Source organism: Anopheles merus, chromosome 3R, assembly GCF_017562075.2.
Source record: "Anopheles merus strain MAF chromosome 3R, AmerM5.1, whole genome shotgun sequence".
NCBI classification, from domain to species: domain Eukaryota; kingdom Metazoa; phylum Arthropoda; class Insecta; order Diptera; family Culicidae; genus Anopheles; species Anopheles merus.
In genome coordinates this window covers 22561185-22587793 of record NC_054084.1, presented here as the reverse complement: position 1 = coordinate 22587793, position 26609 = coordinate 22561185, and the positions used below count along the sequence as shown (strand labels likewise).

At 44.4% G+C, this 26609-nt stretch overlaps 2 protein-coding genes across 3 annotated transcripts; one reads left to right on the top strand and one right to left on the bottom strand.

The window, feature by feature from the left end:
• The first annotated feature begins 1173 nt into the window (after positions 1–1173).
• Positions 1174–3915, top strand: LOC121597707. Its single transcript, XM_041923710.1, has 2 exons — positions 1174–1274; positions 1384–3915. The coding sequence occupies exon 2, from the start codon at positions 1432–1434 to the stop codon at positions 2269–2271; it is 840 nt and encodes a 279-aa protein (XP_041779644.1). The 5' UTR covers positions 1174–1274; positions 1384–1431; the 3' UTR covers positions 2272–3915.
• Positions 3916–3973: 58 nt separating this feature from the next.
• LOC121597704 lies at positions 3974–26232 on the bottom strand. Of its 2 annotated transcripts, none has more exons than XM_041923697.1 (12): positions 26006–26232; positions 21852–23132; positions 19707–19839; positions 19435–19598; positions 17502–18596; positions 8753–8891; positions 7335–8686; positions 6936–7256; positions 6720–6867; positions 6401–6609; positions 5353–5536; positions 3974–4924 (listed from the first exon to the last, which is right to left on the bottom strand). In XM_041923697.1, exons 2-12 carry the CDS (start codon positions 21970–21972, stop codon positions 4654–4656), a joined length of 4137 nt encoding a protein of 1378 aa, XP_041779631.1. In that variant the 5' UTR covers positions 21973–23132; positions 26006–26232; the 3' UTR covers positions 3974–4653. The 2 variants fall into 2 exon arrangements, with proteins under 2 accessions (XP_041779631.1, XP_041779630.1); XM_041923696.1 differs by having other exon boundaries at positions 26051–26232.
• Positions 26233–26609: the final 377 nt, after the last annotated feature.

Below are 26609 nucleotides of genomic sequence, written 5' to 3'. Positions count from 1 at the left end.
CGAGGTAACAAAATCTATGCGAAATAAAGGATAAAACGGGCAAACATTTACAACATCGGTTCTCTCGTAAAAAGAAGGAGACGAACGTTAAGGGCACGAAGAGAAAAAAAAAAACTACCACGATAAAACGAAAGAGCGTGAAAAGAAAAATAGAATATAAGGAATTTTTCAATTGTTTATAAACACTAGGAATTAAGATCTCAAACCGTAAAGATCAAGTGTGTCTGTGTTGGAAAATCTTTTTTTTTAATGTTTAAAAAGTGGTACTGATACGGGTACGAAGGTATAATTTTTTTTCCGTAAATTCAAGAGAGCGTGGAAAGAAAAATAGAATATGAAGAATTTTCGAATTGTTTACAAACACTTGCAATTCAGATCGTAGACCGTAAAGATCACGTGTGTCAGTGTAGGAAAATCTTTCTTTAAAAATGTTTGAAAGGTGGTACTGCCAGTGCGTTGGCAACGGTCTCGTTCAGCCGAGCCAATAAGGTCTTGCAAACGCCTCGAAGTTTTATAGACGGATAAAGCGCAGAATGAAATATAAGACAGAGTTTTAGTTTTAAATCATCACTTACTATTCAGTTTTCAAACCATACGGTCACACTATAATTCGTGTTGAATTATTTCCTTCTACATTTAAAAAAAAATAAGTTCAGTCTGCGACGAAGCTGATGAGCATAATAAGTAAACTCCTAGCTCTGCTGTTAAAATACATTTTACATAAAAACCTTCAATGCTTGAAACATAAATTCGATCTAACCGTCCAAATTGACATACAGCGACAACGTCGCGCGCGACAAAAAGTAGCTCAATTTTGCAAACAGAGCTACTCATCGCGCGCGACAATTTTGCTTCATCCGAAATAATCGAATTATCTACTTTGTTTACAAGCCAGATTAATGCCAAACGCAAAAAATAGATTTGAACACATTTTAACCTATTTTTGTGTGTTTTCAATTAAAAAAACAAGTTGTTTGACTGAGTCAAATGAATACTTTGATCTACACCGAGTGAAATTTTGAGCAATTTTTCGTCGCGCGCGACGCTGTCGCTCTATGTCTATTTGGACGGTAACGTCAATTTTGAATTTCGCGTCAGATTTGCACTTTGGGAAACACCGACAGTTTGTTTAGCACCTGGAAAATACCGACAGCTTCAGTGTGACAGGTGAAGTGTTTACAAATCGCGTATGCGGGTCACTGCGTTCGCCATTGCTGTATCAGCAAGAACGCGAAGTTCATCAAATATTTCAGCAGTTTCTGTTGCATTGCACGGTAATTGTTGCTTATTTTACACTTTTCCTATTTAACTGTGTCTGCCCTGTTTACTAGCCCGCATAAACGATTTTACTTTTATTTTGTTCCATCCCAAACTGCGCCACAGTTCCGTGCCGTTCATCTCGCCCGTCCGCATTCGACAGCCACCACCAAAATGATCGACCGTACCTCTGCAGAGGAAGAGATCAGTCGGGCGATCAACAGTGCGATGGGCTACACGATGAACGCGACCGAGTACTTCAACGGTTTGGACAATGGTTCGTTCACGTCAACCGTGGCGGGTGCCAGCGCCACGAAACCGATGGGCCGTGGACGTGGCGTCGTCGACGTATCGCACAGCCGGCTGGAGGAAATCCGTCTAGCCGCACGCATCAGTCGTCTCCAGGCGCAAAACTACCCGATGGGGCATCTGCCAACGACGCGTGAAATATTGGCCGGAGATCGGGCGGCAGAAATCACCGCCGGTCTGCGTACGCTCGGTATCCACAGTACGGACAGCCAGCTCAGCAGCCGTACTACCATACCGACCGTTGTCAAGGAAAAGATACGCGTCGACGGGAAGGTGCCTTTGATCCTGGACGGTGATTTGTTCCATCAGCGCTACTGCTCGGAAGAGGAGGATGAAGATGACGAGTCACAAAGTGCGTCACCGAAACCGTCCGAAGACATGAAATACGATCCATCGAAACCGCTCACCGTGCTGTTTCCGACGATTGTCGAATTTCGACAGCCGATACCCGACCCGGAATCGAGCGGAAGTGAGCTGAACACGAGCGTCACAAGTTCCGCCAGCTCCAGTTCCTCGAAAAACAGCTCAAGACGAGGTAAGAAAAAGAAGTGGACCAAAGTGCCGGTAGACATGGTACTGTCCTCCTCCAAGCATATCGGGCGTGAGGATGGGGATGTTGTTTGCGGTGGTCCTCCGCTGCCGCCCCACAGCAGCTACCGAAGTCGTACCGTGTACAGTGCGGAAGGGATGCGAAACATCAAATGAGAAGGGCACTGTGGGTGAGCCTTTTTTAATGGAGCCTGTTCCAGTTTGTTTACAGAAATACTAGAGTAATAGATTTTAGAATAATGCCGATAGCAAGAGATAGCGCAGAGGAAACGGAATAGGATATGTTCAGCGATTTATTCGGCGATCGCGTGTAGGAAAAGGGTTTTATAAAATAACTGCGCAATATTATTAAACATTATGATGGTCCCTGATACACAGTTAGGCAACATCCGAAGTGGTTTTCAAGGTGATTGTTGTTTAAAGCAAGCCCCAAAATAGCGTGTAAATGGGTAAAGAAGCGAATCGATGTCTTGTGATTAGAATTTTGGCATCGTTTGTCGATAAGAAGGTGGATTAGGTTGATACACAGGCTTACAGGTAAAAAAAAATGAACATCCATAGAGAACTTTTTCATACAACTCAAGCAAACAGCAAGCATGAATTCGATGTTGGGATGTGTCGATTGCAAGAATATAACATGCCTGATATATACAGGCTTCTCAGGCGCGTTTTCATACATCATGAGTTATAATGTCCATCAAATTCAGGCCTTATTGGACAATCAGGCACAATACCAGGACACTGTTATTAGTGAAGCCGATCAAATAACCATAAAATTCACACCATTATAAGAATCCATGCAAAGAATGCCAACATTCAGCCATATAAAGGGAAAATTCACTGTCAGTACAGAACATTTATAATAGGCCAACCAATTGGGGGATTTAAATTGTGACAGTTCCGTAGTACAATCGTCAACTCATACGACTTAACAACATACACTTCATGGGTTCAATCCTCATATGGACCGTCTTCCCTTAGCAAGGACTAAACTAACTATAAAATACGAAAGCCTCTATACGGTCCGACAAGAAATTACTCCAAATAGAAGCAGAAGAGAGGAACCAGGGCAGTGCTCCATGTGAAACCGAGCAAAAGATTAAAAATTTCATATCATAACAAGAATTCGATGCAACCATTCAGCCATCCACACAGTGCAGAACTATTATAGCAATACCTCTTAGTTGGGAATTAAATTGGAAAATAGGCCATCTTCAGGATTGAATCAACAACACCCTTCTACAGACTAAAAGGGGGCGGTCCCGTGGTACAGTCGTCAACTCGCACAACTTAACAACATACCCATCTTAGGTTCTCAAGCTCACCTTCCTCCCCTTGTAACAAGGACCCTAACTATCCGACTGCGTAGTACTGAATAAGACTCAAAAGCGCCTGTATAGGCCGGACATGTCCACGTATGGCGTTACGAGAAATAGAAGAGGAAGTTCATGTAAAAACCGAACCATTTTTTCATGTTCAATTAAACACTTTTTACAAAAAACGTCCAGTAAACCTGAGTGCGCAAAGGCCCAGCCATGACCGACATTACGACCTAACGCCAAGCAGTCAATCATGTAAAATCACAGAGAGTTTATATAAACGTTAAGCAACGAACGAACCAAGTTCGGACTGTGATTCGATTCTTCCACGTCACATTAGGCACTCTTCTAGTTGCTTTGAAACGGTCCCAAATGAATTGTCTGAAAATAATTGTTTCTGAATTATATTATTATTGCCATGAAAATGTAATGCGTCCAGCTAAATTCGTTAAAAAATGCATATCACAACTCCGGTGAAAGCGTTATACTTGTCACAAAACCTCCCTCCTAAGAATCGATTTTGAAGCCCGTTTGTAAGGTTTGCTGTTTGAAACTGTCGACTAAATTTATTGTAAGAAATGTACGATCATCCACTAAAAACTACCATTTTCTTTTACGCGTTACAATAAATACGTTAAAATGTCCACGCATGCTTAATGCAATCGAATGCCGCGTCCGCTCCGTTCGTCTATCACAAGCCCAGCCCCAACGGAGCTGGTTGTAATGGAATCTGCTCTTTTCGGTTTCCGTTTTAGTACCTCACATAAGCTGCTTTAAAAAAAATCCAATTCGAAGCACAATAAGAATATTAGCTGTTGGACGAAACTGGTTGGATCTCTCCAAAATAGAATAGAGCTTTCAGACGAACGGGGTCTGACCGGGCGGTACGCTAAAAGATTAATAGCTAACGCTTCTAAGACCTAACTCCTAACTTCCTCAGTACAGCAACGTGTACCGAGTGTTTTTGTGTCCTTCCCTGCGCCTGTCGCAAATGGGTCGCCTTACCTTCAAGCATCACCAGACAGACCCCCTTTTGGACAGCTCTTACCCTAATAACCTAACGCTACCATTACTTTCCAAGTACTACTACACTTTAGTCGCTCGTTCGCGGTGCCCCATGGAACACGGTTTGGCCGAAGGGGAATGGGGGTTGGGGAAGGGTTGAAGGTTCGTTCGTTATGAGTATGTTTGCGGGTGTGTCTTCCTGCAGGGCGCTCTCTCAGCACTTGTCCTTCTTGCAGTCGATCACGTGGTTGCTGATCTCGGTCGCGTTCGGCGGTCCCTTCTCGTACAGGTAGGTGACGGGCCACAGTTCGGCCGGTGCGGTCACCCCGTCCCCGTCCAGGTGTCTCAGTCCTCCCGGCTTCGGTGGTGGCTGATAGATTTCACCCTTTTTATTCGTGTCTTGATAACGCGTATCGTGCTGTTTCTTGGGGAAGTACTTATCGCTGCACTTGCGCCACTGATCTGGGGCATCACCCACGAAGCACCTGTGTGGGGTTTTTATGGGGAGGGGAGATAGGGCGAGATGGGGCCAGAAAGAGTAGTGTTTAGTGAGTAAGGCTGAAAGGAAGGACCACTTTTATGGAGCGGCGCAATGCAAACCAGATACAACAGGACAAGGTACACACTAAGAGACACGAGGTAGACTACGTGTATACTAAGGTTTGTTTTTTGTTTTGTTTTGTAGGGTACAACACATACACATAATGATTTGGAAAACAGAACATTGAGTAACAAATTAAGGTAAGTTACAATAAACACATGAAATTAACAATGATTTCGTAAACACACGTGCCCGTGTACCGAGAGCGGACGCTTGTCGTGGTGCGCTGTGTTACAATAACCCGCATCGGGCTGTTCCCGGGGTCTTTTTGAAGGAACGGTGGGTTTTTGTTGTTGTTGTAGTAGTCCTTACCAGGGATAGTCGAACCCATGCGAGTAGCCGCAAGGATGCTCGGTCTTACAGCAGTAATCCCACGAACCAATCTCACCACCCTCGATCTCGCAGGAGTAAAATCCTGTGATCTTGTTTCGCTCGCACTTGGTACCGAGGCGGCAGGGTTTCCCCGACACGGTATACTGGCGCCGACTTCCATCACCTTTATTGGAGCGAATTGAGGGGGGCGGGAAGGGGTGGTAGGAGGAGGAGGTTTTGATAATAACAGACAATGAACACAGATATAACGTTATGTTTGCTTTTTTGTGTTTGTGTGTGTTTTACAGAGGTACAACAATGTGAAGGTTTTGCAGAAAATGAGTGTGCGTGTTTGGAGGTGTTGCTGGAGACAGAAGAGTCTGATGAGTGATGGTGATGGAGTACCACACGCACACATGAGCGACTCGAAGGTTGATGGCAAGGTTAAGCAGTACACACTACACTTGGATGGATGAAGAAGTATCGGAAGATATGCAAGCATGAGCACGATCGTGATCGAGAGGAGCATCACGTCCACTAACGACTAATGAGCTGGGTAAGCAACTAAGTAGCACTAAGCCTTGCTCTACTATTAGCTAGTAAATGTCTGAAGCTGAGCTTAGCGATGAAGATGGTCTAGATGCGTTTGTGTTAGCATTAAAGCGTGACCCCATCATCTCATCCCGGCTCTATCCGGTTGAAGTGGGCGCCACTTTCGGGGCGCTACTACCGCGTCTACTAAAAGCATGCGACGACGATCGTGCATCACTACCGTCTGCGGTGCCGCCTGCCGTCCGGTTGGCGGGATGAAGCAGTATGATGAAGCTGGAATTGGTGGAGTTAGTGGTCGGAGTGCGGTCGATGGTACGATTGGTGGCAGTGTTGGTAGTAGTGAGCATGATGTTGTCGGTGTTCTTGTCTCGGTCGTCCCGGTGACGGTCGACATTGGTGTTGGTGGTGGTAAGGGTGGTGGTATTGGTGCTGGTAGTGGTGATGATGCCATTGGTGCGATTGCGAGCACCAGCCCGACCGTTACGGCCCCCATTACCCGGTTCGCGCAGGACGTCTATCCGGCGGTCGTGATTCGCCCGAGTGCCACCGCTAATCGTCGTTATCTTGTCCCGGCACGTGTAGTCGAACGGGTTCCACGCGAACAGCCAAAAGTCCCGATCGTTCGTGTGCGCATAGTGCACGCCCAGCTTCAGCTCGCTCTGGTCCAGGTCCGACATCTCGCAGTTGTACGTTGACGCTTGGGCGCTACAGAAACGAGTCAGTCAAAAGCGGTTTAGTTTTTTTAAGGCGGGGACTCAACATTGATGCTAAGCACAGTTTAATTGCCCTCAACCGGGGAAGAAAGTGCTGCTTACCTAAAGCTGAACGAGAGGCACTTGAAATGGGTTGCCTCGCGCAAGCGGACGCACTCGTTTTTGCAGTCAAGCTCGGTGTTTACCGACGTGACCTTCTTAATAGCGGAAGAAAGCAGCTTGGCCGGAGATCCATACCCAAGGTAGCAGACTGGAATGAGCAAACAAGAGCAAAGCGTGTAAAATCGTTCCTCCAGATCCCAAAGCTACCACACTTACACTTCTTGCTGTGCTTATCGTCAATGATGGGCTGAATCTCGCAACCCTGCCCATAGCTGGCCCGCTCGAACACGTCGAAGCTTTCGTCCGGCACCAGATGCCGGTCCTTGTCCATATCCCGCACCGGCCAATCGGAAAGCTGACAATTGTCAATTACCGCATTGACCGCGTTCGGCCCGAAGCTGTATGTAAAGGCACGGCACGTAAACTTGGCCGCCTTGATGCACTCCAGCTCACACTCACCGATCGAGCGAACGGTGAGCGAGTCGCGCACGATCGATTTGAAGAATCGCGCCGAATCTATCACCCTTATAAAGCACTCTGGAAAAGAAAACGGAATAGAGTATAGATAAAGAGCTACAATTGCAGAAGATCTTCTTCCGAAAGGTCCCAACTTACGGGCATTATAGTCCCGCCTGGGATGGTTCAGCTCGGGATGGCAAGTCTTCGCATCATCGCTCATCGAGTAGATGTCATAGTCCCGGTCCGGTTCCAGGTCGGCGTAAAAGTCAAGCAAATTGAACGGCCGATCACACAGCAGACAGTTTTCACGCGACACTGCCGAATAGCGGTAGCTGAACGTGTGACACCGGAACCGCGTCTCCGAGTAGCACATCCGCTCGCACTCGATCACGGTCGGTGTGTTGAGGGCGTACTTCACCACACCCTTGTGCAGTCGGAAACCTTCACTCGACTTTACCGAACACTCTTCGTGGCTGGGCCGGCGTATCCACTGCTGTGGACCAAAGCCGGACGGTCGGTGATGCTCCACCGCGTACGGATGCTGCAGCAGATGATGATCTTCCTCGTAGCCATACTTGCTGCCACCGTAGCTCCAGACATTATTGTCATCAAAGTGATGATCGTTGCGCAGCTCGAAGTAGTTGAACGATGGGCTGTCGTAGCGTTTGATTTCATTCCGTAGGCCCCAGTAGTCCGAGATGGATTTGTACGAGTCGACGTTAAACGACGGCCCGTACGAGCCACCGTAAATGCCACCGTTTTTGTGTATGTTCTGCCCGATCAGGTACGGTATGAAGGTGCTCGGCTTGCTGCCATACTGTTGCACGGTAGCTACGTGCGATGGTGGGCCTGGTGGTGCCGGGTGTCCTGCTGGTGGATCACGATCTTCGTACGGATGGCGTGGACGATGCGCCGGGCGGATGTCTTCATGGTGAAGTGGTCTCGGGTAGTCGGGGCGCGTTTCGTACGGTTTGAAGAAACCATGATCTAATGTACCGTAGCGATCGATGTCACTGCCACCGTACGATGGTGGTTTGTAGGGCGGTGGGGCTGGTCGGTAGGAGTCGAGCGGGGCTGATGCTGGCGGTGGTAGCGGTGGAGGCGGAGGATAGTAACTGGAAGATGGACTGTAACGCTCAAACTCCGGTCTGCTTGGGTACATCGGTGGTCGGTACTTGTCGAGCGCTGTGATGACCGACGGTTTGTACCGGTGGTCCTCCTCGTACGCATGATGCTCGGATGGGTAGGGTTTGTAGCTTTCTGGATGGTGCGGCCGGTACGTCGTGGGTCGTACAAACTCCAACGTCGGTCGGAACGGTTTCAGCATACAATCCTTACAGCTCGGCCGACAGTTGGAGCTGGCACTACGATCGCGCTCGTAGTAGTCGTAGTCGGCATCCCGAATTAGGTTGGAGTCACGCTGATGCGGGCTGGAGTACAGATCGATCTGAGAAAGCGGTTGATCGATCAGCTCACAATCGCCCTGTCCACGGCCGGTAGGATCCAGCCTATTGTTGTTAGAAAACAAACCAATTTAATCTCTTATCACTGTGAAACTCTTGAAGATGACCTACCGATAGTTGAAGCCTTCGCACGAGAAGCGCCTCTCGTCACCGCATTCGCGCTGACAGTCCTCCACTCGCTCGCAGATCAGCGTCCGCCTTACCCAGTGCGGGGCGACCCGTTTGCCGGCCAACACCCGACGATAGCACGCTGGTGGGAGAAGATAGAAGCAAAACGTCAAAATTGGCACGAATTAGCTGCAAGCTTCATCAACTTCCCGCGGAAGGTTAACTGAGGATGCTAGAATTACTCCCAAGAAGCTTGTACCAGATTTTTCTTTCCGATTTGCGACCGGTGATCATGTATGATCGCTTGGAAATCATCATTATGATCATTACTATCGCCATTACACCATCTAAATGTGTCTGACGGAAGATGTACACGGTCAGCCGAGGGGGAAGGCTTTAACGGGCCACCGAGTTTTAGGTCACACAGCTAGTGAGCTAGGCCCAGTAATTCATGGCCAAGATCACCAAGAAGAGTGTTTTGGGGCGTTCATAAAAAAACGCATTGTATTCATAAGACATTCCGAAACAATGCATAACAAGAAATGTGAGAGCACACACACAGCTTGAGATAAACTTGAGGTAGTTATGATCGTTGATGTGACGGCTCTGCCCAAACTGTGACCTCATCTCATGGAGCTCGGAGATGTGGTGTTTTTAATGCAGCCTTAATTGAAAAGAACCCGGAAACGACACAACCCTTCACGACGGGAAGTGACTGTATTTCCTCTTTTGGGTTTTGTTTTATGTTCGACGCATTCGAAGTGTTTGAGAATAGAATAATTCGCTGATGGCAGTTGGCACGCTTTTGTGCGATTTGAAGATGCTACCGGGAGAGATAAAGTTATGCCAACAGCAATACACATGTCTTGTAGTTTGTGGTTGCGAAAAAACCTAGTCTCCATCGCCTCGTGTCATGCATCGTTGACGACCTCCTCTCTTGGAAGGTTCAACTTTGTTGCGTTTTTTTGGCTATTCTTGCTACCTCTTGGATGCTGTTCATACACGGGTGGCTAGAATTTATTGGCCACAATTTGGGAGGGAGTAACGCCTAGCGCCCGTACACGCGATGCCACGTATGTGCTGTCGTGCAATGTCGCAATGGTGCACACTCGGTTCTGCAGGTTCGGTTGCAACAATGCAATTTCGTTGCATGCATCTCCGACCGATGGGGGTGGTAGAGCGCACACAATGGGCGTATTGAATTCGCGCTCATGTTATTCATGTACGGGTACGCAAAACGGTATGGCAACGGTTTTGTTAGCCCGATTTTTGGACCACCCGGCCGGTTTGAAGTTTCTGTTCGTTCTCGGGCGATGGCGGTGGGTCGGTACAAAAACCACAAAAAGGGTTCTTGCGCGATCGATTGTTTTTGTGCATCTTGTCATGTTTGCTTTTCTTGCTTGTCGCCGTAGCCATTCTTCTTTGGTCAGAGAAAAATGGTACTTGCTTACACCGCTGCCTATGCGAAACAATTGGGGAATAATCAGCCAATCAATCAAAACACACGGTCTGCCACGGTTGTACAGATTTTAATGACGATTTCAACACCTTGCTTCGCCCTTTGCAGGAGGTTCAGAGCGTGTGTTTGAGCAGTGTCAAATGCCAACATGAAATATACTTTTTTATTGCATTAAGTCATGTTTTTGACTTGTCTAAATCTTCTTTGGAGACCAATATGTTCTCGTTCTTTCAAAAGGGCCTCATTAGAACATACAGACTTGAGGCAGTTTTTAACAAAATATAACTTAACAACACACATAATCTGCGATCAAAAGTTGCGCAGAGCAAAGTGTGAACGATTATAGCCAAGTTTGCAGGATTTACTATCATTACGGTAACTCCAAATTGTTGTAGACCATAGATTTTGTGCTAGATAAGAAGCATACGCATTCTAGTGGTGTCAAAGTGGCAGATTGTTACACTAGTCATTTGATGAAGAAGTTAAGTTAGATTTTGAACTTATCATATAAGATGCAACATTATAAAAGGCTAACATTCACGAATCTTCATTTCTCAGTTGGAACAATAATTCTATTTTCCTGGAATAGTCTATTTTCCTACCCCGATTTGGCTTCAGGAGCTTTAGTCTTATTTCGTAACAGTTCTTTCAAACCTCGAACAGACATCTGGCTCTAAAAATATAAAACCATTTTCATGACTCAGCAGAGAAATCTATTATTTTGAACAAATATCTATAAATCTGGGTCTATTTTTTCTATTTTTTGCCACTTTTGACTTGGAATGTTTTACCATTCTGTTTATATTTTTCACGCGTTGCGTCATTCCGTCATTTTGTTCAGGTCCAAATTTGTCAAATTGTGTCCAACAAAAGAGGATTCCAATTTGCTGATCGTCCAAAAGATGTCGAAGAAAATTGCTTAGGTGGCAGGAAGTAATTTTGCTACAGTTTATTGTGGCAAAAATACCTTTACAGTTTGGTTTTAATAGATGGAAGACGAGAAGCATATTTGAAATGAGACGAAAGACTAGAAAACCAGATTTCAGACGATAATTTTCGAATAAGAATGTCATTCCAGAGCCGATTACCACTGACCAGAGATAGTTCATAAAACATTTATTTCGAATTGAACACTTGCAACGTGTTTGATCAATTTCGCAAAAATAATTATGTGGCAATTTTGGGATCCTCCAGCAGTTAATACTTTAACTCGCAATTGTTATTGGGATTTGGGTATATTGTGGGTATATTGCGCAATTGGGAATATTGTGTAGTCAGGCGTCTTTGCCAATATTCAAGGAGGATTCTATGGCTTGAAAGAAGAAAAAAAAACATAAATCAAGAATATTTTGATAGATCTAAAAATTATGCTATTTTCTGAAAGTTTGTCGATTAATTGATATTAAAATTATCGTAGGAAAGTGTCAATTGATCAAGTTATTCGAAGATATATATGTCACATGTTTAAGGAACTTGTTTTTGGGTTTCAAAGGATTTAAGGATGTATATATGAAGAATTTATCATCGATATCTGATTTCAACAATTGGCATTCGCAAAATACAGGGTTTCCCACGATTTATTGGTTGGTTCCCATCAATTTTTGGTGGGTTCACATATTTTTTTGGTGCGTTCCCACGATTTTTTGGTCGTTTCCCAGAATTTTTTGGTCCAATTCTATTGATATCCAATCGGAAAATACCAATAAATTATGGGAATGAACCAAAAATCTATGGGATGGAAATGGGAACTGACCAATAATACGTGGGAAACCCTATAAAGAGTTTGGTGTTGAAGTTGGGCATGCTACCGGTATAATTCCGTCAGAATTGCAACATTCCTTTTTAAATAAATTGAAAGTGTAAAATAGTTAGACTGTAATTGCTCGTAAGGACATTTCACATCACCACTGTCCAGTTTAAATCTGTATTTTGACACCTGTTTAAGGTCAAACAAATCTTATTCTTTGTTTTGCAAGCAAAGAAGAATATTTTTTTAGTTTGAAAACGATGAAATTTTGTTCTACGGACTCCTTGCGCTAAGAAACATGAGATATTTCAATTATAAACCTCATTTATTAATAAGTTATGAAATGGTAATTATTTTTGTATCGCACGCCATGCCGTTGTGAACAATGTAATTGAAAACCTCTGAGATTAATCCAAACGCTAGAAATGAAGTATTGAAGGACATTAAAGCATTGAGCCATTAAAAATCAAACAAATTTCGCTAACCTTTTGCATCTTCCACAATGATGATCGTCGATGTAATGTACTCCGGTATCAACCCCGATATGGTGAGACAGATTATCAGTGCCTTTGAAACGTCGAACACCATTATCACAGATCGAGACGGGGTGCGTGCACACAATTCGACACCTTACAGAAGCAGGCCGTTCGCTGTAACGATCACAGATCACGGATTCACGCTAGATCAGCACCAGCTGCACTTTACTGCACCACATTTGCATACGCACTGCGGGCCAGCATCCAGCAGCACAGCTACGGCACAATCAAACTATGATTCGTATTCTATGCACCAATCGAATAGAACGACCTGTGTGCGGTAGATGCAATTGCTTGACGGGCGATAAGCTGGACAAACGGTTTCACCACACAACGAGGATGTCGATTGTCCACTGAGTTTGATTTTTTTAGTATATAAATGCAGCACTTGGTACACTGTGCGATGGATGCATCACGTTTAATATCCGGTGCACACAGCCCAATCACAACTATCAGTCTGGATCTGTAACTGACCACTACAAGTGGAGCTTCTACGCAGCTCCTTCCCTAGCAGGCTAACACAAACGCAAGAAGCTGCGCAAACCACAAACGGCTGCTATGTAGAGAAGCGATGCGAACGTCTCCACCGCTTATACGAAACTGTGCAACCACCTTTGCGGGCGTTGAGTGAAGTTTAGGATTTTCGCGAAGCAAATCTGGCGCAAAAAAGGGCCCTTCTCCTCCCGGCCGCCCCCCCCCCCACCCCGGCCGCAATTTAGAATGGTGAAAATGGCGTTGTGTGGTGGGGATCGAATCGTTCCGATCGTTCCGATCGTGTGGCGGGGTAGCACACAGCGTGCCACGGTAGCACGCCAGTTCCCACCCTGGGTGGTGGAAAATTGGACGAACAAAAACAGCATCGCGGGGACGGGTGGAATTCAGCTTTCTGACAGCTTCAAAAGCTGCACGGGCGTGCGAAAGAGATGCCTAAGCAGCGGCGAGTTAGGTGCTTGGCGCGTTAATTAAATTTGTACCAAAAACCACACACATCAAGGTAAATTTTGTTGTGAATGTATGAATCTCTCTCGCTCTGTTTCTCTAATACTGATCGTGCGTTAATCTCTTTTACATTTTTTTGTTTCTACCTTTCTCTCTCTCTCTTGCCGCCGAAAAGGCATTGAAGGTCTTTGCCGAATCGGTTCGGTTAACCGTAAATTTGAATTTTTTCCATGTTTCATACGATCGAGTGGTTTGTTTTTCATGTGTTTTGTTTTCATACCAACCATGGAGACATTGAATAATTAATTTTCCTGCACTCGTTCATAGTGACGTTCATCGCTACCCCATTGTGGCCTAGCCGGCGTCAAACTGTGCGTTTCAAATTCAACATGTCAGCATGACAGTTATGGTTGAGGAGGCTCAAGATGTGGCTTCGGAAATCGATTACCTTCTCGATGAGGCGTCAGGCGTCCATAGACACTATAATTTGTCATTTGCTAATGACTGATTTGAGCAAAAGATTACACATTCGACGTCTTAAAAAATGAGCATTTTATGTCTAAACATTAATAATGATCACACTACAAGTTGCGATCTTTTCTGCTCATCGTACGCTCTGTGGATGATCTTCAGACATCTCCAATAGTTAAAATCTTTCAACTAATTTGGTAATAAATATTACAAAGCTTATATGTCAACACCCTTCATAGTGGCTCGCACCATCTACTCTACCCCCCCGGCAGAGGCCGGATGCCCTGTCGCCCTCACTAGTCACACCGAAAGCTCGCTGGCTAAGCGGGGCGAACCATTTGCGTGCGTGGTTTGCGTGCGCGTGGTAATGAAAACACGAGGAAGATACCCATCTGTATCGGAACTGTTAGAGGTTAATGATGGCGGGTAGGTATGTACATATGCATGCTTTTTTTGTACCACATCTCGATCATGCTCGGACGGGGCAGGGCAAACGAGGAGCTAAATTATGCTAATTTGTACTATTTTGGGTGAAGGTCCATTGTTTTGTCTCACCAGCGTTGGTGTGCCTTTTTTTTGTAAGTGCACATACATACAGCTAAAATGTGTTAGAACAGCCAGTCTTTGGTTTGAAATGTAACACAAAATGATAGAAATTCGTTTATTTTTAGCACACTTTAACCTAACAAAAATGTGCTGATCATTGTGCAGCAAAGGATCGTCACTGGCCGGGTGGCCATTGTTTCTCCTTGCTCCCGGATGTAGAGTTTATCAACCTGTTGTGTGTCTTTCAAGCAGATCCGCGGGCGAACAGAGTCTCTAATAGAGCCGCTTCAGTCGCCACCCAAAGTAATGACCCTTTGTGGCCGTAGGACGCACACTAGGACGCTAAGACAACAAAGAACATTGCACGCTTGATGCGTACCCCGTGCGCCTCCGGACATTGGCCACAGGTGAAGCAATCCGTGGAAAGCGCGAAAATCTCGCTAAGCTAGAAGACGAAGCAGAAGAAGAAACACCAGCCAGGTTGACTTTTCCGGTTCACACAGCGCGTACTGTAAGTGTCGTAAGCGAAAACCGGCATCACGCTGCACTGGCTGGCTGGCAATCGTTCGTTTGGTGCATGCAAGATGCGAGACACGCTCGTGTGCCGCTGCTCGGGAGAGACTTCAAATTTATGTTTCATTGCGGCTCATAAACTCATCAAACAAAACACAAACACATATGAGCCCCGAACGGTCAGCTGTTGGGTCGAGAGGTCGAGAGCGATCAAACACTGTCGACTGCATTTCTTGCTAGATGCAAATGATGCACCGTTGAGAAGAAAGAAAGAGGAGCTAACAAGCTTCCCTTTAGTAACGTAATAGTATTATCTGACTGATGATGAAAGTATAAGAAAACGCTAGATGAAACTGTTGTCTCGCAATTCGCTCTGAGGCCGGTGTGACGTGATGCGGAAGTACAACGAGCCCTTCAATCCCTGAGTATGCATATTTTACTTTCGTTTGTAGAAGCGATCAGTTTCTTTGTGCTAGTTATATACTAGCCTAGACCTAAAAGAGGTCTGCGATGACTCTTTTCGTAAAAAAACCAAATTGAAATAGGAAATGACCCTTCATATACTCAAACATCCTCACGATCTCACAAATGGTCACCATGTTTCACTCCAACGCTCATTTTCCCTTCAATTCACATCTTCTCACCTCAACACCCTCCACTGAATGCTACCCAACTTCATAATTATGTCATAATTGAATAGATGTGCTCTTCCTGTCCCGAACTAGTGTACTTCGCTCGGCCAGCCCTTCACTACGCTACTATGCAGGTGTTGGATGTGCACCGGTTTTCTTCGATCGTGCAGGGTGTGAACTCTAGCTCATACCGACCACCGGTAATGGTAGCGCAGCAATTACCCTGCTTAATGGCAATGAAATGTGTGTATTCTGGAGTGTTTGTGTATGTGACTGTGGTGTGCTGCTCTGCATCGGCGTTGTGTCAAGCGTGATGCCCTTGCTCTGTTTTGCAGCCAACGGTGTACCGAGTTGCATTGTTGTAGAACTTTTCGTGTTTGGTGGGTGTCTAATAGGCATGGCGATGTTTTGGACAATTTGAGTAAACACTTTGTTAATTCGATAGTGATATACTAAAACTATAAATTATTCAAAATGTTAATAATTAAATTGATAAACCCGGTTACATTCAGCTCAATGTTCAGGGAAAAAGATCAGTATGTTCTAATTATTAAGTAAATGATTAATTGCAGTGTATAGTTTTTATATATTTTAGCTTTGGACTTAATTTGAGTCAAATAATTATGCTTCTATTCACAAAAATATATCAACCTAATGTCTGATGGTCATTATTTGCGATATTGATTGCTATCAGGACACTGAGAGCTCTCTCATTCGACTCCAAAAAGTTCCTTTATGTCTTCTCAAAGTAGCTTAATCACGATAAAAGTTGTAATTGGAGATAAGGAAAAGAATCGACAAGACTACGAAATAGATTATTGTGTTTTAATATTTTTACCATTTTTGTCCACAACGATCTTGTTAAACTGTTGGGCAATATGAATGAATAAATGAATAAATGATCTGTTAGCTAGACTTTTGAGATGAACATGCCTATTTTATTTTATTAAACAGGTTACTCTCTATAAGAATCTACAAAATGAACTTCAAAGAAGACATTTCCGATCAGAAATTCAGCCAATTTGACGAGCCAATAACATCTGTATAATATTGTATCAAGGGCTCCTAGCTTTACAACTTAATAGGAATTTAGAAACCCCAGCTAAGTTCGTAAGATCAATAGGATCTAACACTTGTTAACTCCAATTTTTACAGAGCCCCTCATGCAAGAATAATTTACTTAAATATTGACTTTAAATCATAAGGACTTCATAATGTCGCCTTAAGGATCATCAATTCTTTTAAGAATTGTCTTGAATAGGCATCAGATTACAACCTCTTTTATCTGTCCAACGCTAAAGCTGGTAATGAACTCAAAAGCTCACCACCGCTGCCCCATTCAAAGTCACTTCCGTTTGGTCCAATTCATCGTACCTCTGCGTGCAGACCTGTTTGTGGGTCACTTTGCACCTGATCGAGTGAGCACGGCAAACCGATCGGCTGTGCAGCATCGAACCCGCACACACTGTAATATCGCATGCGATGCAAACATTAATCAAACAACGAACCCCCTGAGCCCGTATACTCCACCATGCACCATCACACATGTGCAACATGGCGCGACAAATGTCACTTTGTAGACAGATGGATGAGATTTTTCAAACCACGTGGTCCGGGTAGGGCGACTCCCGCGGTCAAGTGGTGAGAAATGGGGGAACGAATGTCGCACCGGTACGGTCCAGTGCGCTTAAAGCGATGTTCAGCAGAACAGAACATCGGAACCCGGTGTGTGGTAATTATTCTATCCGTTGTATGCGCCCAACAAGTAGCATCATAATTGTGCAATCGGTGATCAGTGGTCGCGGTGTGTATGTCGCGGTGCTGTACATTTAAATGTTTTTTGTTTTCTTCTATGGAGCTACGATCTTTGTACACCTTGAATAAAAAAGAGGATAAAGCAGTGACTTACGGCGTTTGGAAATGGTGAGTGGATGTAGATCGAGCTTATCCTCGTGCACGTTGTATCCTGCCCCTGCTGATGGACCAGACTGAGCTACTGGAGGGGCTGGAGCCGGACGTACCACACCGTACCCCGATGGGCCGGAACTAGGTCCTTGTGCCGAGGGTCGTACCGGTTGCCCACCGTACCCGCTAGTTCCCGGTGAGGATGGTCGATGTATTTGCCCTCCATCATTTCCATAGCCATTCGATGGACGATGGCCCGAAGGATTGTGAGCACCATTGTTGTTGTAATCACTACCACCAGCATCACCTCCACCAGTGCTTGGCCTTTGCACAACTCCACCATATCCAGAGCCACCGGACGGTCCTGCCGGCGGTGTACTTCCGGCCGGAGCCGAAGGTCTCGTCCCAAAGCTTGTACCACCGTACTCTGGCCGCAAATAATTGTTGTCCAGCGTTGGCACATTCTGGGCGTAAATCTCCGGATAGCCATTCTTATCGTTCGGCAGTGGGTAGTGCGTTTCGTACAGCATTGGGAATTGGTAAGGATAGTTGGCGGGTTTCGAGGGACCACTACCACCACCGTACGTGGGCCGATAGTCTGGCGGGTACTTGGTGGCCCCTTCACGATCGGGCATTGTTGCACCGGGCTGGGTTGGTGGTAGTCGTTCCCCAGTCACCAGACTGTACTGTGGGCCGGCGGCTGTACTTGTTGGAAGGTATGGGTTACCTCCATTGCCACCACCACCTCCGCTGGACGGGTTCGAGTGATCTTTCGTGGTGTAGAACTCTTCGGCCGGTGCCGTTGTTTCGGGCAGTGTTTCACCGTTCGTTTGGCCGTATCCGGTCGTACCCGGTGCGGTTGTACCGTACTCGCTGGTAGGTCGTGAGGTGTCTACAAACCCACCGTTCGCAGTGGTTGGGGCGTCGATGCCGGCGGATGATACGGGTGGACCGAACACCGGTGGACCAGGACGTTCAATGATGCCTGGCGGAGGAAAACCTCCACCGCTCGGTGGTTGTGGTGCAGATGGTGGTGGTGGAGGCTGTCGCTGCGGACCACCGCCGGGCTGGAGTTCACCATTGGGGAAGATACCCAGGCCTAAAATCAAGGAACAAAGTTTTAGTATACTCTTTCGGAAGGATATTTACTGTTTTATGTTATGAAAGAAACTTTGAAAAAGTCAAGTAAGTTAAACTGTGATTCTTATAGAGGCATTCAAGATGATGCATGATATGAACTATCAAGTTTCCCAGGTTTTACATTTAGTACATCTTTGAGCGTATATTAAATCGATAGCTCTAAAAATTATCTTCGATTTGAACAAATTTTAAATGGTTGTTTGCAGAATTGTATAGCTTTTCTTCAATATTTAAGACTATTGAATGTCTCCGCTGACCAGATGCTTTGTAGTTTACAAAAGATGATGTAATCATTTAGTTTGGTTCTCACTGTCATTGCCGCCTAATTTTGCCTTCAAGTCTTCAATTTTAATCTCTAAGACTTACAGGGTTTCCCACGATTTATTGGTTGGTTCCCATCAATTTTTGATTGGTTCCCATATTTTTTTGGTGCGTTCCTACGGTTTTTTGGCCATGTCCTAGAATTTTTTGGTCCAATTCTATTGATATCCAATCGGAAAATACCAATAAATTCTGGGAATGAACCAAAAATCTATGGAATATGATCAAAAAATCTGGGTAACGCACCAAAAAATCATGAGAATTGACCAATAAATTGTGGGAAACCCTGTAATCCTATAACATCGAGTATCAATGTCTTTTTCTAATACTGCAACTCTTTTAAGGCACCAATTGTTGACTTGATGTTGAGAATAAAATCATTGTCTCTGATTTCTATATGACCAGCTTTCCTCTGTTGTCATACTATTGAATTCCTATTAGAATTGCTACACTAATAGATTATTAATACTTCTTACCTCCTGGTTTGGGCGGCGGGTTGGTGGGTCCATCTAAAAAACAGTTGTACTTGCGCGCGTACAGATCAAAGTCCGGATCGAAGATGGTACCGACCGGGCGCGATTTCGTCGCGTCAATTGTGTTCGCCGACAGCTGGCACGTACCATTGCCCCGGCCGGAAATGCTGCAAAATTGAAAACGGCACACGAGTAACCACACAAAACAGACAAAAATGGCACAATTAGACAAAGATTAGGCAGCTGCAAACGGTGCGCTTTTACACTTCACCTACCCGAAAGCGAACGTTTGACATTCCTTGTCGTTGAGGCAGAGCGTTTCGCAGATCTTCAGCGAGTTGGTGTCCGAGTTGCGGAACGTTTTCTCGAACGGCAGCATCGCACCGAGCGCTATCCGCTCGAAACAATCTACAATTTGACATGGTAGAGGAGAGAAGAAAACAAATGCAAAGAATGGAGAGGGTACGAGGGAAGGAAATGATTGTAATTAGCTCGTCAAAGTGCATCATGCGTGCGCAATTAAAGCTCTTCAATAATCGATGGAAAACGTGCGGGGTTTACAGAGGAAAAAAAAGGTATACAAGTAGAGTAATTATGGGTTAAACTATGCTCTTTCGAAGCACCGACAGGTAACAAGGTCCATAGAAGCACGAATATTTCTTCTCATCACTATTAAGTTGTACTCGAAACGAAAAAGTCTTTTCTTCTAAGCGTAGATACACACCCTAAAAAAAACCTAAGTATAAACAAACTATTGACGCACATTCCGCACGGAATCGAATTGAACCCTCCCCGCCTGGCGAATTATTATGCAATCGAATTGAATTCCCATTCCGATCATTGTTCACCTGCCACCGACGCTGCCACCGGATGTCCACCATTGTTAGGGCGCCCGCAACACCGGGGCACACGCCAAACGCACTACATAAGCAGACGGTGTTTTGTTGCCGTTTTGGGGTGTTGGTTGTAGTGCTCCGGACGATACTAAATGCGTACCCTAATGGTAGTGATTGTGCCGGTAATACGGGTGCTTCTGCTGCTTCTACGCCACGTTAGTACGTACGTGGTTGGGCAAGAGTTAATGAATCAGAACGGTGGTGCTAAACGGTGCAGCGATAGGACGCGTGGAACCATCGAAAAGTGAAAGTGGCCCACCGAGCGGCGTTCTATGTTGTAATGGGCGCATTGTGTTTATGTTTACAGATGTCAATTACATGGTGCGCAGATGTTATGGATACAAATGTTTGCTTGCAGAACGTTAGTCGTGGGTAAGGAGGTTGATTTTAGTAGTATTAAAATTTTGGTACTGTGGCCCTCAAAATTTGGGATATGAAATCGTATGATCCATTTTCTTAATCAGACCTTTTAGGATGCTCTCATTATCTACTTTTTAGAAGACATTGTTTACTTTTAGTATGAGATAGTTTTGAGCATTTCAATTTTTAAAAACTTTGATGCTTTTTAATTTTTTTAAGAAGACTTTTATTTGTTTGTTTGTTTATTTTATTACGGCATGGCCGTATAAACCCCTTTCGAGGATAAACTTTTACATTGATATTGAGATTAAAAAACTACACAAAATATATTTATAATCATACTTTTGCTACATTTTAAGGGAAGAAATAGGGATCTACGCAACTGTAGGTATAGATTGTAGATGAAAAAACTATATTTTATGATTCTTGATCACTTGAAAATAGAATCCTATCTCAAAGGAATCTTTTAGATGGTACAAGTTGTTTCCATTGTAAAAACTGCATTAAGTGCATTTTATTTCCTATTTCCATAATCAATACTAGATCTAGGGAAGGTTTTGAATGAAGGGATGTTAATGTAAGTCGTTAGAAAATGTTAGAGAATAAGAATTTTACTTCCTTTTAGGGTGATTTTTATCAGAATCAAGCAATTTCTATAGCCACAATACTTTTAATTTCGTCCTTTACTACTCTAAAATAAGGAAAAGGTTATTCTAAAGGTTAAGCTTAATATTTTAATATGATTTTTATTATTTAAAAATCCTAAAATGGATGCAAACAACGATAACAAAATCTATGTTTTTTTCTTCATTTGATCGTTAATATCTGCTTATAGATGCTAATAGATCTGCTAATAAGCCTTAAGACGTGCTAAGCAGAAGGGAAGTATTTAATTTTTGTGTAAATTTGGAATGTAAGTTAAAATTGAAATGTTGTTTTAGATATATTCGTAATTTAGTAATAGTAATAGTAACATTAGTAATTTAGTAATATAATGCCAACATAGTTCTATGAAGTATAGATAAACATAGTGGAATCAATTAGATTTGTTAATTTCCCGATATAAATACTTAAAAATCGATTCTATACTTTCTTTTATTACTGTGAGCATTTTTAATCCACCAGCAGTGCACTTGTCCCGAAACGATGTCAAACCAAACTTACCGTGCTGTGGCTGTACGAGCCGATTATCGATCTGGATGGCTGTAGCGAAAGTCACCGCTAGCAGCAACAATCGCAGCTGATAGCCGACGATGACTGCCACTTTCCTTTCCATTTCCGTCATTGCCCAATTGTGCTCGATTCTTCTGCTGCGCTTCGATGATGATAATGAGGTAGGCCAAAAATGGATCAACCAGTCGGCAGGCACTGCGCTCCCGGGCCACCTGCACACACCTGCTCACATAGACAACCTCTCCCTGTCCGTTGATGCCCACAGTGGGATCCCAAGGAGGCTGTGCTGGAGGCTAGACGGCCGCCGCTCGGCGTTGTGTGTTGTTGTGCTATTTTAGATAGTTCTGTTTTGCTGGTTTCCTTGCGATTTCACAACTTAGTCGTACGGGCACGCGCAAAAGTCGCGAACTTTCGGGACACGGGCTGGTAGGGCCCTTGGCTTACTACAAAAGACTCTTTTAATTGCTTCCTTTCGGCAATTCGAAACGGTTCCTCCCCTGCTGCGTGCCTGATAACGGTTCCAGTCCCATTAATCTTGCTTCGGCACTGCTCACACGCACACGTGAAAACTGTCCACGAAAGTCTTTCTTTTTTTGGAGGTGGGTAACCTTTTATGCCAAAAACCGGGTCGGTTGGGGGAAAAGAGTTTTTGAGATTTTTTTCACTGTTTTGTGCTAGCTGCCCTTGTTTATGTTTTCCGCACGGTCAAACCACTTTGGCACACTGACCACCCTGGACTCGGTACGCGGGATCAAGGTCAGGTACGGTGCAGTAGCCGGAGCGAGCGTGTTCCGGATATTACTGTACGACGTTTGCGTCCGGTTATGGGGTCGTGATGGGTACGATTTCTACGATTAGGCCCACAATATCTGCACGAAACAAAAAGCGGCACGCAGCGTTCTCTAAGACACACGGCAAATGGTCTTAACAACTGCCCAATTCCCGTTAGGCCTATGGGTGATCACATTTCCAGATTGCCAACTTGGCGCTCCTCTGCTTACCTTTCGCTGGCAAATCTCACCGTTGAGACATCGGGACGGATGGGTGGTAATTATGATTTTAATTTACTCACTATCTACGACTCTATCTGTTTTTATCTCTCTTTTTGTTGTTGTAGCTGCTGTTGATGTTTGCTCGTAGCAAGCAAAACGTGGTCGCATTCAAACGATGTCACCGGGCGATAGACGACGAACCCGTTCCTGTCGTCGGCATTACGCCTGTCCCGGTCGCAGTTCGTTTGCTTCAATTTTGTTCGCAATACCGTTGCAAGAGCTGTGGATGAGGCGGGAAACAGAACGGGAGACTAAGTAATGGAAAATCTTGGGTGGTTTCAATTAACACGCTGTGCTTTGGGGGTGAAAGATGGAACAGCAGAAGGAAGGCGGAGTAGCAGAAAAAAGTGATTTAATTAAAACCGGAGTAAGGTAAAGGACCTTTTTGTTCCCTTCTGAGCTGGAAGTTGCTTTGCAGTAGCACATGTAATTGGATGTTTTAATTTAGAAACTATTGTCCTAATTCTATATCAACGCTCTTCTTTTTTTCGGTTGTGGGAAACCCTTCCAAGTCAACGCTCTTAAAGCAGCTTACGGGCTACGGGTAGCCCTTCATAATTGTTTGCAAATGGGATCGTGCGAACTCTTGTCGATCCTATCCCATGACGAATTGACGTGGTGGCGATGGTGATAGGTTGTAAAACAGCGCACTAAAATGAGGCCATCACGAGACGTTTCGACGTCACCGCGAACACCGAAACCGGACTAGGGCTGAACTCCCAACTTTGGCAGGATTTGGAAGGGTTTGGACAGAATCGACTTCCCTCATTTCAGCGTGATGGCTTAGTTGTGGTTCGCGAAACAGTAATACAAAGAGAGAAAACCCAACAAAACAGAGACCGCCCGAAACTTGGAGTGCCATCGAACGAGGAAACATTTGGAGGTCAGACATCTCTTTTGATATGTTAAAATTTGATGGATTGTATTTGTTTTTATTCCTCCTCTTCCACAAGCGCTGGCGACGATTTTCGTTGTTTTATGTGGCGATCGAAGCAAGGGGGATATAGGATTACGAATTCATTATGACAGGTTTGCGGGCTGAACCGGTCAATTATGGCATGGATTTAGAGTACTGCTGAAGGGCATATACTGGGAGGCTTTGTTACGATCAGCGTACGGTCGCATCCGTATTGAGGGATATAAACGAGGAATTGACGAGGTTGAACTCTTTGTTCCTTTGAAATTTGTTTGTGAAAAATTGTTTCTCTTCCCTGTTTTGTTCAGCAGGATATTATTGGGTTAAGAATAAATGATAATCTATTACATTCCATCAACTATTCAAGCTAATCAACTCCTACAAGGTAGTTTTTACGATAAATTGATATGCAATTCACATCTTGTTAATATTAACTTCTACGAATCTCAAAAGTGATTCATATACTTGTTAGAAATTCTAAACATTTGTTCATTATTTCTTCTGATATTAAGATAGCTTTCAATAAAGCTAGTTTTTAAAATATATTTTGAATAAATAGTGTATGAACTAGAGTTTTTTTTTATCTGAATGTTATGCTTCATCCTTTTCAATCAAATCTTCCATTTCTTCAAGATTTCCCGTTATTGTACCGACAGTGAGATATAAAAAATAGATACTCCTGTCTGGAACATGATTTGAATATATTTATACTCTAATTTCTGCAAATTATTGCGCATCGATGGCAAAATGCCAGCCACAACTTCTAGTTTATGTATCGCAAGCGCTTCAATTACCGGCCCATATTGAATCACTTGCACCTGACCTCCAACCTACGAATCTATTTCACTCGAATCGTCCCCATTCACAACCTGCTGATTTCTAATTTCTAGAATGTCCAAACTCTTTCCTAATCCTGTCAAGGTTATTCTACACGATTCCACACAACAGCATATTCCACCGTCCAGCATTGACCCCAATGTGGAAGAGAAAATTTCTCAACACTTCCAAAAACGCTGGGACGCGGCTCGAAATGTTTGAAAAATTTTCACTGCCAACCATTACGAAACGGTGTCTTAATTCTTCCGTTTCTCGTAAAAAATAGTACAGAAGCTAACAACGGTTCGTGTGCCCCCTGTCTCTGTGTGTGTGCACCATTGCGTTTGTGTTACGTGTGATGCGCTAGCAACAGAGAATTCCCTCCACCTTCGCTTCCCCACCCGGGGATTCGAACGGTTGCGGTTCTGGCCGGGTGAAACGAACGAGCTCGCGCTCGCTTGTTGTCGTCCAATGCTTCTAATTATCATGTGAATAATTGTCGTTAAATTCGAGCAGGGTGTTGCGGTGGCTTCTGTGTGTTGCCTCTCTGCAATCTCGCTCCATGCCTCCGTACGCAGAGGGGTGGGCGCAAATGCAGAGGCAAGGTCAATAAAACCTTCCCATCTCGATCGAGCCCGTGCCCGGGTCGGTCGTACGGGAGCGGTTGGCGGATAAGCAGAGCGAACGTACGGGCATTCTCATTTAAATCGGTTGTTCTGCTGGCGAATTGTTTTACATTTCAAAGCACATTTTCAGCTACTGCTGCTGATGCATCCCTGTACGTTGTAGCACCCTAAAATGTCCGATCGAGTGGAGTTTTGCCAATCGTTTGCTGTTTTTATAGCTTTTGCGACACTTTGGCAAGAGGTTTTAGAACATCAGAGAATTTGTTTTACAATCTGATTTTATGACTCAATACTTCAAAATTGACCTAAAATATTCTACAAAATAAAAAAAACTCTTAGATTTGTTCTAATTGTGTATCTCTAAACTGTAAATTACCAGATACATACAAACTGTAGGACAAAAAGGACCTTTACAATCACTAAAACACTCAAATGTCCACTCACAACGCCTTCACCATTGCACATACAGCGATTTACAATAGACAAGTTTCGCAACATACGGAACTAGTGCACTCGTTCGGGCAATCGCATAGCAACACATTCACCACAGTAACATACGATGCCGCAAAGATTGTTATTCAAATGTGCACCCACATTTGGCCGTGCTCTACCAAATCCCATAAATCTTGACCCACAGTGTTCCCTCGGGAGTTTGTCCAGTGGTTTTTTTCGGGAACAATTTTTCCCACGCCCGTAACACGTATTAGATTAGTAGAGCGCTTCGTTCTTAGTCACCTGTTTTTTACTTCATCTATGCACAAAACACACACTAATGCTTACTCTGTTCACTGAACCGCACTGTGTACTGCACACCCGGAGAGAAGCACCAGTAACAGAAGCAGCAGCAGCAGCAGCAGCAAAACACTGATCTAATCCGCAATGCCAACTAAAACTCACGCGTCTCCGGTGCGTCCGCGCGCTAGCGAATGACGAAAACGACTGAATTATTCGGACGCCGTCCGGGGTGATTTTATTTTTATATTTTAACATAATTTCCACCCCAACGCCTGCCGCCGGCGTTGCGCGCACACGCCAACAGCAGAGCGCTTTCGGTCGATGCTTTCGGGTCGGTTCCGATTCGCGCGCGCGCGCGCAAAACTCGGTGTGGACTCGGTACTGTGCGCACCACGCTTGTCGTACCGGTAGGGGCGTGCGCACATTTTGTTCCCGTAGGCGAATGTGTTCTGCGGGGCGGTGGAATGTGGGATCGTTTTTTTTTTTGGTGAAGGAGGAGCAGGAGCTTTTGCTGGAGCATTTTTTAAACTTTTTGAATTTATATTTTGGTTCAACTGATTTTTTAAAGAAACTAATATTTTTTTAAATATAAAAACTGGCAGTT

What these genes read in the sequence shown, in the direction of transcription:
- LOC121597707 (XM_041923710.1), top strand. Translation starts at nt 1,432, where the DNA reads ATGATCGACCGTACCTCTGCAGAGGAAGAGATCAGTCGGGCGATCAAC.
- LOC121597704 (XM_041923697.1), bottom strand. Translation starts at nt 21,972, where the DNA reads ATGACGGAAATGGAAAGGAAAGTGGCAGTCATCGTCGGCTATCAGCTG. An exon ending in ACTCACCATTTCCAAACGCC is followed by an intron (nt 8,892 to 17,501) that starts GTAAGTCACTGC and finishes TTCTCCCACCAG; the next exon opens with CGTGCTATCGTCGGGTGTTG. An exon ending in CGATAAGCACAGCAAGAAGT is followed by an intron (nt 6,868 to 6,935) that starts GTAAGTGTGGTA and finishes TGCTCATTCCAG; the next exon opens with TCTGCTACCTTGGGTATGGA.